This window comes from Genypterus blacodes, unplaced genomic scaffold (assembly GCF_046128005.1).
Source record: "Genypterus blacodes isolate CSIRO-AG114 ecotype Tasmania unplaced genomic scaffold, CSIRO-AGI_Gbla_v1 ptg000036l_1, whole genome shotgun sequence".
Taxonomy (NCBI): domain Eukaryota; kingdom Metazoa; phylum Chordata; class Actinopteri; order Ophidiiformes; family Ophidiidae; genus Genypterus; species Genypterus blacodes.
In genome coordinates, this window is record NW_027466849.1 from 4117501 (window position 1) to 4130327 (window position 12827).

At 43.0% G+C, this 12827-nt stretch overlaps 2 protein-coding genes across 2 annotated transcripts; both read right to left on the bottom strand.

Moving 5' to 3' along the window:
• Nucleotides 1-3535: 3535 nt before the first annotated feature.
• gtf2a2 (general transcription factor IIA, 2) lies at nucleotides 3536-5431 on the bottom strand. Its single transcript, XM_076146918.1, has 4 exons — nucleotides 5212-5431; nucleotides 4728-4832; nucleotides 4317-4443; nucleotides 3536-3817 (listed from the first exon to the last, which is right to left on the bottom strand). Exons 1-4 carry the CDS (start codon nucleotides 5281-5283, stop codon nucleotides 3792-3794), a joined length of 330 nt encoding a protein of 109 aa, XP_076003033.1. The 5' UTR covers nucleotides 5284-5431; the 3' UTR covers nucleotides 3536-3791.
• Nucleotides 5432-6554: 1123 nt separating this feature from the next.
• LOC142996102 (zinc finger protein 395-like) lies at nucleotides 6555-11667 on the bottom strand. Its single transcript, XM_076146991.1, has 10 exons — nucleotides 11578-11667; nucleotides 9985-10190; nucleotides 9657-9814; nucleotides 9460-9569; nucleotides 9154-9356; nucleotides 8811-8911; nucleotides 8352-8550; nucleotides 8174-8275; nucleotides 7991-8043; nucleotides 6555-7850 (listed from the first exon to the last, which is right to left on the bottom strand). Exons 2-10 carry the CDS (start codon nucleotides 10138-10140, stop codon nucleotides 7739-7741), a joined length of 1194 nt encoding a protein of 397 aa, XP_076003106.1. The 5' UTR covers nucleotides 10141-10190; nucleotides 11578-11667; the 3' UTR covers nucleotides 6555-7738.
• Between the last annotated feature and the right edge of the window lie 1160 nt (nucleotides 11668-12827).

A 12827-nucleotide genomic window follows, 5' to 3' on the forward strand; every position in this document is an offset into this window, starting at 1 on the left:
GAGCAGATTATTGTGTCACCACCTGTTAGTGAACAGATCATTCAACACTGAAGTGTGTGCATTCATCACGCAGACGTACAGACACACACATATAGATTCTTCCATTTTTCCTTTCATGTTAAAGGAAAAAACGAGGATTAAGATTTCTTCTTGTTCTCATTGCGCTGGGTCAGGAAGTGTTGATGTGTGGGCCTGTAAGACCAAAGACCAAATCCTCCGGCTAAGACAGACTACAACAGGATATATTTGGAATAGACCCCGAATTAGAGACATCCGGGGTATAAATGTCCAACTTTTATTTATAATCGCAGACTACATCAAAGAAATTAAATCCATGTAAAGTGAACTGAATCGAATCAAATTGAATCAGAGCTGAATTGATCGTAGCGTTTCATGGCCCTTATATCTGCAGGTGCCGGAGAAGGGAAGGCCCTACCCACACCGGAAAGCAGTCAGAGCTCCAGGTGGATTTCCATTGGCTGTCGTCCGCCTGCTTCCACTGCCTGTGTCTCCGACCAATCAGACATCTGCCGTTCCTCTTGATGGCTTCACGTCCCATTGGGTGGTGGGCAGAGCCTCATGGAGCGTCGCTCAGTCCGTTGGGTGAGAGATGAAAGATGAGGCCGCTTACATAAAGATGGATGGTGTGACACGTCCTCGCTGATGACATCTCTGCTGCAGGAGCACAGTCCAATGAGAACACTCGCTCAACATGACAGGCGTGACTGAGACCGCCGCCATCATTACGGCCTGACTGCCAATGATATTTACTGAGAGCGACTTAAATAACGGACAGCTTAAAACTGTTAGACGGCCGCACGCTGATGGGATTTAACTGAGAGTAACATACATATACGTGTGTATGGACAGTCTACAACAGTGTCGTTAAAAGTGCAGCCATATATCTCCGATTTAAAGCTTTCCTCACTTTATATGGCAAAATGCCGCACATACATCAGGTTAGGTTGTTGTAACAATTCACCAGTTGCTAGTTGAAGACTTGAAGCGCTCTGGCTCAGAGGCTCTAGTTTCAGAGCCCGGCAATGGCCATGTCAGCACAAGCGTCCAGGAGTAGAAAAAACAAAGATCAAATTAACCCCTTACTGTCTGCAATGTGGAACATGGACAGTAACCATTGTGTTTTATGGTATTAAGATGCTGAGTTGTCTGTGTAAGGCTGTGGTAAGAAACGTAGTTTACAGTGAGGATTGGTGAGGTCTTATTAGTTTAGCAGGCGAATCTAAGACTGAAAACAAAACTGAAGGCAAGTATTTAGATCAGAACATCACAATAAATGAAGACAAAATGTTACCATGAGGTGATTTGTTTGTGTAAATCTGATCTGTGTTAGAGAAGTTATAGACGATTACAGCGGATGCTTCATTTGACAGAAATATGTTCTGTGATGATTGACAGCAGCCAGTTCAGCTTTAGAATTGCAGGATGTGTGTGAGTCCCCCATTGAATTCACCCTGAGAATAATCAGACCACAGGGATAAAAATGCAATTTTGTCCTCAGAGACGTGACGAGTTTAAAGCGAATTAACGTAAAGGCTCGCTGCTTCCGCCTGACAGATGTGCAGAATCATTCTAATCAAATCTGCCCAGAAGACGTCGCTCGTGTCGGGGAAATTATTCACGACGCCACGCAGACATCCCATCGTGTCGTTACGGAGACAAAAAGCAGGCGCAGTGTAAAGACACTTAATGTGTTGTTTGCTGGGGTTTGTTAGTTGGTCAACACTCACACACTGATGACAGCAGAATAAACTCCATCTGAGCTCACTTTACCGTTTCAACTCTCACAGTTTTCATTTGTCTGGTAAATTATATACATATACATTAACCCAGACTGCCATTCAGTTCATTTTGAAATGTTTAGTTAAGTTGTAAATGTTTAGTATTGAGGGGGAGCAGGAGGCCGGCGAGCATCTGTCAGATGTTTGGAAGCCATATTCCCCATCTGCCTTCACTTGTCTCCTGTCTCCTCGGCCTTGCAACGCAACGCGGTCTACCTGAAACCTGAAGCCAAAGCCCACCAGGTGTAGGAAGGGGGGGGGGTGGGGGGGGGGTGGAAAGGGGTAGGTGAGGTCAGGTTAGGCTTTCCCTCTAATCAGGAGCTGGCAAGAAGGTTACTGACAGGTTTGAGTCAAACTTTGTGTTCACATTGGAATTTTTGTACTGAAGACAAAAGAAAATCACAGGTCTCTGCCACAGTGAGGACACCAGTTACTGCACCACTATGTGTGTGTGTGTGTATGGGGTGTAAATTAATTACACTGATCAAGCTTCCTAAAGTTCTGCCTTGGACGCCACTGACCCTTCAACAGGTGTGGACCCAGTTACATGATTTCTAACACACACACACACACACACACATCATGTGACATGGACAGTTTCTTAATCTCCAAATTAAATCCGCAAACAAATAATTACTTGAGTCAATGGGAACATTAATATGTTGAATCCTCTAAGGATGAATGTGTGTGAGCACCAGCTCATTAGCATACAGAGATTAATCAGCTGATTAACCTCCTCACACTGACACGCAGATAAATACGCCACAATTAACCTGATTATTAATTAGACGCAGAAAACATCCATCAGTCCTAACACACGTCGCTGCTCATTTGTCTCAGTTTGAGGTTTCCGTGTCGCTGTTCATCCGTCTGTACTCGTGTTGTTACGTTGATCTGTGGGCAACGTTTTGTTTTATGCCGACTGGATGATTCTAACGGACCTGAACATTGAATCAAATGAAAATCAAGTACAGAAGAGTTTTCTTGGACGGACTGATCACCTTGATTGACTGTGTGCAGTGATTTGGAACAGCTGGGACATCAGGTAGTTACGTCTGGCATCTTTACGTCTGTTTTGTATGATTGTTATTTTTCGAGTATTTAACTTTGTTAAAAAATAGGAACATATGACATTTCATTCATATTTATCGTTTGTCCGAATATATACGTCACACTTTCTTCTACGGTTCGTGAGAGCTCCGCGCGTCTTTTCTCCCGTCTGCATTTTCCCTCCTTATGGAAACATTCGACTCGTCTACACAGAAACGCGTCAATGAAACTCAGCCTGACAGATTTGGAATCTCAGGGTGAATAAAGAAACCTAAACATTTACCACAACATAGCACACATCGATTTATCCTCAACCTGCCTCATACTAACACTGACGGGCGCAGAGGACAGGGCCTGACTGTTGTGTTTTGCTGCCATCTAGTGGACATTGTTATTTACAGGGTAGTTTAGTATCAGCTGTACATTCACGTCACGCTGGAAAGTTTGTATGATGCAAGAACTAAACATGACGGTGTAAGAAACGTTTTGGACATATTTGATAAGCTCGACTTCATGTTTTCAGTATAGAAATAAATATTGCTGTTCTCCAAATTTATTAAATTATAAAAAATAACCAATAAAAATACAAACAATAAAATAACAGATAGATTATAGATATTGACTGTAAATCAATGAACCCTTCATTCAGGCTCCATTACAAAAATAAATCGACATACCAGCATATGTGTGTTTAAATAAAGTTTTTATTAAACATGTTCCAGCTGAATAAGTACAGCAAACTAGAAAAGAAAATCGTATAAATTGCAAAAAACTAAAAAACAAAAACAGGAACACCTTCCTGCAGGTGCAGAGATGTGTTTCTTCCTTTCACACACACACTCACTCACACACACACACACACATACATACATACAAACACACTCAAACACCGACTCTGCTGTAATAAATTATATTTACAGTCCAGGTCCGTCTGTGGCATCATCACTCGCCGGCGTTGGAGCCCGAATCTGCGGGGAGGGAAAACAAGTTAACGACCACAACCACAAACAGAACAACAATCATCTGTGAGCATCGGGCTGTAATGCTCATTACACGGGTCGGGAAAAGATCATTTTCATATTCTTAAATAACCAGTAGGGCTAAAAAATGTAATTTAAAGCCTGTTAGGTACTAAAAGCAGACTTTGAGCCGAGAGACACTGACTGAGTGGATGCAGTTAAAAACACACTCAATTAAAAATGAAATAACTTCACCCACTTCATCAAATAAAGCTCCAACGCCTGAAAAAGATGGACTCCAAACATTATCATCAATAATAATGATAATACTATTACTAATAATAACAGTAATGAGCTGTTCATGCAAGAAATCCCCACCTCCAACACTGAAGTTCCTACTAGTTCTGCATGACGTAATCATGCAAAAGAACCCCAGCCGTTTGATTTTCAATCAAGGAAACTTCACTTTCTGTTCAGGTCAAACAATCTCTGACAAACGTAGACTCACTCTTTCCGTCGCAGGCCACAATCTTCACTTTGTCCACCTTCACCAGATCAGTGACCTCTCGGAACTCCACATCGTTCAGGACAAACGTCCACACATTGTCGCAGAACCGGTATGTGTTCAGAGAGCCCTAAGGAGACACAAAAGGGGGAGGGAAGCATGGCCACTTTCAGCCACAGCAGAGATGCTTGCAAAATGTCTGTCGTTCCTGAGACTCCTGACACTCTGCTGTCTGTAGTACTGAGGCTGCTGACGGTGCAGGCAGGATGTCAAGCAGTGCCAACGGCGCAGTTATGGACATGAAGCCGGCAAAACAGCGTCTTTGTTTAAGATCTAACCTCTAACAGGTCATTAGTGAACCAAAGGCCACTGTACAAGCCCTGTTGGCGTAAAGGGTCAGAGGTCAGCACTCACCCTGAAGTTGACTCTGTTCCGGACTCGGGTGGCGAGCGCTGTGTTGATGGCTTTATCGAACTGAAGGAGCACTTGAAGGGCGAGCTGAGGGGTGATCTGCTGTGTCTGAACACAAACACAGAGGGAGGGTTTGATTATTGGACTTGAATGTGACCGCTACATTCCAGGTCTTTAACTTGACTTCCATGAGCATATGAGCCGGAATAAAGCACCAACAGGACTGACGTTTAAAAAGAATGAATGTAGACACAAATGATCTAGATGGATGGATACCAGATTATCTACTCAGCAGAAGGTTCTACGTGTATTCAATAGTCACACAGATTATACTATGTTTACTTTCAATCAAATAATTTATTATCGACTCGCTAGAAACAGTTAGCATGCTAAGAGCAACAGACCTCGGTGTTAAGTTATCACAGCAGCCAGATAAAAGTGTGTTCAACTATGCTATGCTAAGCTAGGCTAGGCTAAGCTCCGGTACCTGGATGAGTTCGTCCAGACTCTCCTGTAGGCTGTTACCAAGCGTAGTGTTCCGGTACAGCTGGTACGCCATGATGGAAGGCAAAGACGACACACAACCTCAAATCCAGAACGAACCTCTGCAGTGACGTTTCAACACACAAACACACACAGAGATCAGGTCGTAACACACTGAATGCTAACTGAGCAAACCGCTGCTTCCCTCTACAATCGCTTCCTCAGAGCCGGAAACCAATATTACAACTTCCGGTTAAAGTTTGAAAATAAAGCCTAGTAACGAAGTAATTCATTACATCACTTACTTTGGGGAGTTTATTTGAATCATTATACTATTGTAAATTGAATAGCTTCATTTCACTACATATTCAAAATGAAATATATACTTAGACACCACCTTTATGTCAGTTCTTTCTATACAATAAAATTGTAAAATACATCAAGTAGTGCGGTGAAATGTGTGAAGTGTTCGGTCTTGCACGCAGAGTTAAAGGTCAAGTTTCTTTTTGGAAACTGCGAATGACTCAACTTTTTTACTCAAATAAATATTTTCTTCATGATGAGGAAATTTTACTGGTAAAATATAGAAAAATATATTTGTACGAGGGTTTGAGGTAATTCCGAAATTTAAAAGTGCTCTTATTTGTACATTTGTGTTTCCAGTTGTTCCTATTCCATGCATCAACTGCCTGGATTATTTCCACTACTACAGAAAGATAGGTTTTTTGATATTGTTAGAACAGTGGACATGACATAAATATTTGCTAATAATCATAATGAATAACATAATAAAAACACATTATACATTAAAAAATAGAGTTTAGGGTTAGGGTTTTAGCATCTATAACTCGACATCTTTTCACAAAACAGTAGACTGGATCTGTAAGTGTTCTCACTTAGTGTAGCAGCACGTCTGCCTCCTCTTCACGCTAGATGTGTCTGTTCTTGGGTAAACCTGGCAACAAAACCACGCTGCTTCCAATGTTGGCTACCACATTATCACACTCCAAACCTTAAATAAGCAACGGTGATGTCACCAAACTAACAAAGTTACGACAATGATGTCATATTTATACACTGCTCATTATGTACATCATGTCTTTTTTAAATACTACTCACTCAGTTGACCTCTGGCTCTTACACTTAATTGATACTTAAATAAAATATCAATTTAGCGGCCTGGTATTTTAGGTTTTTACTCCTCCTTTTGACTCCTTGGTTGAAGAAACGTCACAGTCCAATGTGATCCTTCATCCCAAAACCAAAATTAACTAAACCACCTGTGGGGAAATATGAAATGCAAACAGCAACTACTGAATGTGACATCAAAAGGTGAAATGGTTTCTGCAGTTTATTATTCCAAAATCAAGTAAAAATAAAAATGCGCATACATGAAAAAACAGGACGGATAACAGAATTACCAAAATATACATTTCATTGTTCAGTGCAAAAAAAAAATTTCTGAAAAAAAAAGATTTTAAGACAAAAATATGTCTTGGATTTGTCGAGTTGTTTAAGGTTTTTAATTATTTACAGAATTTACAGCAGTTTAGTAAAAATATGTTTGCATTTTTAATGAAGCAGATGTTTTAACACTGTCAATTATCCAAAGATGTGAAATGAGTGATGGACAAAATAACCACTAAAGCACCTGAGGCAAAGCCTGATGGGTAATAAAGAGAGAGAAGTGATGTTCATATTTACACTTATAAAGGCATCAGAACACTTCAGATATCTGCGATGGATTCTAAACTTCCCCAAAACATTCTTCTAAAATACTTCTTGACAATGAATAGGAAAGAAATAACAATTTATATGTCACTGAAAAAAATACTTTGGAAAGTTTCACTTAATTGAAAACTAGATTTAGACTTCTGTTAACTTTTCTTGAAAAAAGTGATCAAGAATTCCATTGATAGTAAATTGATGAAGTAAAATGATGAAATGTCCTTATTTATATCAAGGGAAACAAAGAGTTAAATTAGCTTCGGGTCTCTGGGCTTTGTGTTTTTATACAAACATTGATGGTCCACAGAGGGAAAGAGATTCAGATCAGGGGCCAGGGGGCTTACAGGCAAATATGAATGACTCCATCAGGGGCTGTGGCTTAAAAGGCAAATGTGAACGCAGTCTCTGGGGGGGTGGCTTAAACACAGAGTTTATGGCTTCCTTTGATGAAGCTTGAGGGGTTTTCAGGTCATAGCTGCCACAGTTTCTTCATGAAAAGCACCAACAGAGATATTCTATAAAAAACAAACTCACTTTTCTCTTTAAAGCACAAAAAAATACAAAACGTTCTCTGGTTTTATTTGAAATACAAAAGATAAGTAGATGAAGATCAAAGCCTGATTGTTCGGCTCCACAGTCCTCTTTAAACTTAAAACACTTCTCTTCCTCCTCTTGTTTTGTTTATCTATGCGTCTCTTCCTCTCTCTACCCTTCCTCTTCTCGTTTGCCCCTCGCTCTTCTTCATCCTCACCATCTGCCATCATCTTCTCATTTGTTCCCCTCTCCCTCCTTCGCTTCATCCCTCAGTCGATGAAGCGTTGGCAGGCTTTCTTCCAGCGGCAGGCGGTGCACCACTGCTCCCGGCGCTCAATGCCGTACACTTTACGACATTTCTTTGCTTCCCCACGAATCCTCCTGACAGAAAAATGTTTTACATTTTAACAACAAAGTTCACACAATTTCAAATCACACAAAACTAAGGATGAACCGGCAGAATAAATATCTTCAAAACGTAATAAGGAAAGCGCGTCTGCCACAGGTGTGTACAAACTAACCTGAAGGGGGCACTGTGATGCTGAGACGGTTCACCTATACTGACAGAATGCACCTGAAATAATACACAGTGAGGAAGACGTAGTACAGGTTAAAGAAAGGGTTTTGATATGTTTGACAAACTCTATGCGGTTTATCACCCAGGTACAAAACAACGATAGGCAATAAGTAAACAGGCTCTTTACCAGGTTTACCAGTCTGCTCTGGAAGCTAGTGGGCGGGACCGTCCACTGGCAAAAGGCGGGGCTGGGAGCGGCGGCTGAGACCTTGTGTGGCTGCGGTGGGGCCTAAACTCATCAAAAGACAATGTTGTCAGCGTGTCACGCTCTAAACTGAGAAGCTCTGCTGAAAACGAGTCAGTACCTGGTAAGAGTGCTCGGACTGCACCTGCCAGATAGTGCCAGAGGGGGCAGAGCGACTCAGAGGAGGTGGGGGAGGAGGAGGAGGCGAGGGGGAGCTGGAGGAAGGTGAGGCAGGGGCAGGAGACTGCTGGGGTCGATGGATCTCTGTGTAGTAGAAATCCTCCTCGCTGCGGGAACAGCGCTCCTGGTCGCCACCTTGGCTGTGGGAGGGGCCAAAGGTCAGTGCTCAGTCAGCTGATGATGTTTTTTCATGATGTGTGCTGACTTGTTGTTCTAATGGCTTTAAATTCTAACAATAATATATGAGGCAGTCAGGTTTGGGACACAGCGATGAAGACAGCTTAGTATGCAAATTAGGATGGATTTAATATATATATATATAATATAATTTATATCTTGACTGAATTATGAGGCTTTTATGTTGTCATGACGATCCACTCATCAGTCAGGTGCTTCTCACCTCAGGTGCATCATTCGAATGTGACGTTTTATTCCCACTGTTGACGTCAGAACCTTCTCACAGCTCGGCCACAGACACCTGAAGACCACCTTCACCGAGTTCTACACCACCAAAAACACACACAGACACACACACACATAGACTTCAGTAATTTCCTGCGGTATAATAAACTTTTATCTTAGTGCCTCCTCAGCCAAACATACAATTGAATTGGCAGAATAATTGTTTTGCATTCGCAAAACTGCAGGGGCCCTCATCACAGCGCATACCTCCACCAAGGCCAAACAGTCATGTCTGTGGCTCTGTGTCTCAATGATGACATACAGTTCCAAACTCGGCTCACCCTGCGTTTCCGTGGTGACGGCTCATCAAACAGCACCTGCTCCAGTTCCATGTCCAGCCCTTCATCAGGGGGCACGGCCAAGCCAACGTCGGCCTCTGCGATTGGTGGAGAGGGGACTGGGCTTCTGCTGCTGCAACCGACACTCCAGTAGCCACTGCTGCCACTGTCAGAAAGCTCGCCACCCACGCAGTCTGTGGGAGGAGCTTACACACACACACGCACTTGTTGATAGATGCCATAAAGCCACCGACGGCGGGGTTGATGTTGGTGTGAAGTGGTCGATTACAGCTGTAGTTTGTTATTTACCTTTGGTGTCAGGGTGGGTGGGGCTGTGCAGCAGCGGGCTGCAGGACAGACTGGTCAGAATCATGGCTGCCATCATCTCATCCATCTCGGCCTCCTCTGGACTCCCCCTACTGCAGGAGATACCAGGAGAGAACGAATGAGTACACACAGGAAGCAGAGAGGGACAGATGAAAACACATACACACACACTGCCTGACCTCCTGGGGACCTCGATGCAGGAGGACACCGATCTGCTGGTGGAGAGAGATGAAGGCCAGACATCCTCGACCCTCTTCAGAACAGAACTGTGGGTCTGCATGAAGTCCAGCTTGTCCGCCAGCCCAGAGGATCCATGCCCACTGCACTGAGAGGACACCTGAGATACAGATTGACTGTCAGAGAACCTTTACTGATAGAGTTTACTTGCTTTTATACAGAGAATCGGTTCTCTGTAGCTCAGAAATACTAATTGACTTTGTTTTCCGTGCACAATCTGTGGAGTTGCTCACTTCAGTACAGGTGGACTGTCTGTTTGTGAGGACTGACCTTTAGTCCAGGATGATGTCTGAGTCTGCCTATGCCAGGACACCCCGTTGCCATGGTGATGACTGTTTCTCCAGTCTCCTCGTCTGTGGGAATGCAGGAGGAGCCCACCAGCGCCCCCATCGGGGAACGCTTCCCCAAACGGGTCTTTGGTAACATGGTGAGTGTGTTTATGGGTCTGTATAACTGTGGAGTGAGACTGCTGGGAGCTGAGAAAGACAGGAAGGTTCCAGTTAGTAACATCTTAATTCATCATCATCATCAGTCAGCTCTGCATTATTGTGTGAATTTGCTTACCAAAGAGAAGCAGCAAAGAGAGGGAAAGAGTGAGGGGAGAAAGAGAGAGGGAGATGGGGGGCGGGGGGGGGGGGAGAGAGAGAGAGAGAGAGAGACAGAGACAGAGACAGAGACAGAGACAGATGGTGGTGAACCTTTCATGGACAAGTACAGTTTCCGGTTGTGTCTTCCTCCCACCAACTCTCTCTCTCTCTCTGTCCCTCTCTCTGTGTGTTATGGACCTGAATTTCTGAATTGTTGTTGCTTTATTAAGAACAGTGAAGTTTTGTATAAAGTTAACCCCCGTGTGTGTGTGTGTGTGGGGCTGTTATCCATTATCAGCTTTAACACAACAAAGGCTCAGACTAACTAATCCTAAACAGAGGATTAAAGTCAGAACATACTGTTTAACAGTTAATGAATGCTTCCGTATGTCATCTGCTAAAACCAATCACTGTCATATCCACTTCATCCATGAACTATACATCACCATGGTAACATGATGAATCTCCTCTGACCCCGCCCCCTCCCAGTCATTCCAGTTAACAGTGACTCACAGGAACCAGTTTACAAAGGTATGAAAAGACACACACAAAAACACACACACACACCTATGCAAAAGTATATCGTAAGTAAATATATTATTACCATTCCAACAGATTTCATCATATACAGTATGTCAGTATTCTGTCAGGTGTCACATTAACTCTCAAAATCACTTAGATATTATCATGGTTTCACAAACCCACACAGTTAGACTGATCCATCAAAACACACATGCACACGTACTGCACGTACTGCATGGTGAACAACACAACAACACACGGACTATAAAAAACGGCCGCGCCCCCCTTCTGCAGCTCTACACCAATCATGTTCCTTCAGTGCTGCGTTCACACCCTCCACGAGAGAAAAACAACAAGACTCGTGAATGAATGCAACTACAGATTTCACAAGAAAACGCAAAAAATCGATAGCTGCAGGAAATGTAAAGTTTGGAATAAAAAGGTGTAGAATTAAACAAGAAACATACGCTAAAAACCCGAAAAATGTGTCAACAGTGGTGAGGAATCAGTCACACGTGTTTGTTTTTTTCAATACAAACTCAGTCAAAGATTCACAGATCCAATAACCATCCTTACATTTGTTCCCTAAAAAAACATTTGCGTACCCTCCACTGAACGCACCACACGTTCACACTTTCCACCAGCAAACACGTGAAAAGCGTCACAAACTGTTCTCAAATCCTTCAAAAAGTAACCCGAAGGTGAACATATTACCGATGAATGTGTATAAAATGATCATGCATGTTGCACATACCTGTAGTGCCAAAAGTTCAAACAACAACAACAACAGTGAGTGTGCTGCTACTCAATGAGAGTTCAGACCCGAAGCCTCTAACTGTACCTCTCCGGGGAGGGAGGGGGAGGCGAAAGACCCGGGCTGGAACTTTAGGGAACATCTGGAAGGGATTGTTGTTTTTTTGGAGGAAAACACAATCCTCTTTTAAATGTTTCCACAGAGCACAGACTGCGATTTATGTATGGGTGTAATGACAAATAAATTAACTTGAACGTTTAGCCTTTATGCAGACAGCCAAAAACTTAGACTATATGTTCACATTCATCATTTATATTTAGTTAAACAAATTTAAATTTAACACATGCATGTACTGCAGTCAATTTGGAAGCTGTTGAAGTTTTTAAATTACATTATTAAATCATGGGGCTGCCGATGTTGCTCAACATGGAGGACCAGCACTGGGTACCGCAGGCTGTACTTATTAATTAATACTAATTGATGATATATTTGAGCAGAGGAGTGGTGTTTCTCAAACTGTGCGTGTGGCGTACGTGACACTTATGATTCAGAAGTCCCTGATGAAATTGCAACGACTTTAAACTCCAGTCCGTTTTTCCCCATAAGCCCCTGCAGCTCGTAGTAAACAAGAACACCACGTGAGGAAGATCCGGGCGCTGATTGGTGCAGCTCATCGGCTCAGGGACACACGTCTCCGAACTGTGTTGTTTGGCCCGGACACTGGCTGTCAGTGCTCTGAGACGTTCTCTCACAGTCCTCACACCTTTACCTAATTAACTAAATGTCCCCGAAGCCTCTCGTGACGTACAGTTACACAGTTACACGGAGGCATTTCCATGATGTGTCCACTCAGGATATGCGACCATAAAACTGACAATGAGTCGCTGCACTTATTGCAACACTTCGAGACATGTTGCGTCCTCTGCCCAGCGTCCATGTGCACATTTCGGTTTACTGCAGTAATACAGTTTGATCGATGGCACACCTCGGTTACATAACTCACTCTGAATGTACCGTTGGGTATGTGTGTGAATATACCACGGCTTTCTCTACACAGACAGACACACACACAGAGGGAGAGAGGGGGGGCGTGGAATGTCCAAATATCTATCAGTCTGTTGAGATGGAAAATCCAAAAAATACACTTGACACACACACACACACACACACACACACACACAGTTCTTTTCGAAGCAAAGCATCATAACGCTCTCAGTTTTAACTGCCAACCGTCTTACTGTAACTCATCC

What these genes read in the sequence shown, in the direction of transcription:
- LOC142996102 (XM_076146991.1), bottom strand. Translation starts at nt 10,140, where the DNA reads ATGTTACCAAAGACCCGTTTGGGGAAGCGTTCCCCGATGGGGGCGCTG. An exon ending in TGCATCGAGGTCCCCAGGAG is followed by an intron (nt 9,570 to 9,656) that starts GTCAGGCAGTGT and finishes TATCTCCTGCAG; the next exon opens with TAGGGGGAGTCCAGAGGAGG. An exon ending in CACCCACCCTGACACCAAAG is followed by an intron (nt 9,357 to 9,459) that starts GTAAATAACAAA and finishes TGTGTGTGTAAG; the next exon opens with CTCCTCCCACAGACTGCGTG.
- gtf2a2 (XM_076146918.1), bottom strand. Translation starts at nt 5,283, where the DNA reads ATGGCGTACCAGCTGTACCGGAACACTACGCTTGGTAACAGCCTACAG. An exon ending in GTCTGGACGAACTCATCCAG is followed by an intron (nt 4,833 to 5,211) that starts GTACCGGAGCTT and finishes GTTTGTGTTCAG; the next exon opens with ACACAGCAGATCACCCCTCA. An exon ending in TGTGGCCTGCGACGGAAAGA is followed by an intron (nt 3,818 to 4,316) that starts GTGAGTCTACGT and finishes CCCTCCCCGCAG; the next exon opens with ATTCGGGCTCCAACGCCGGC.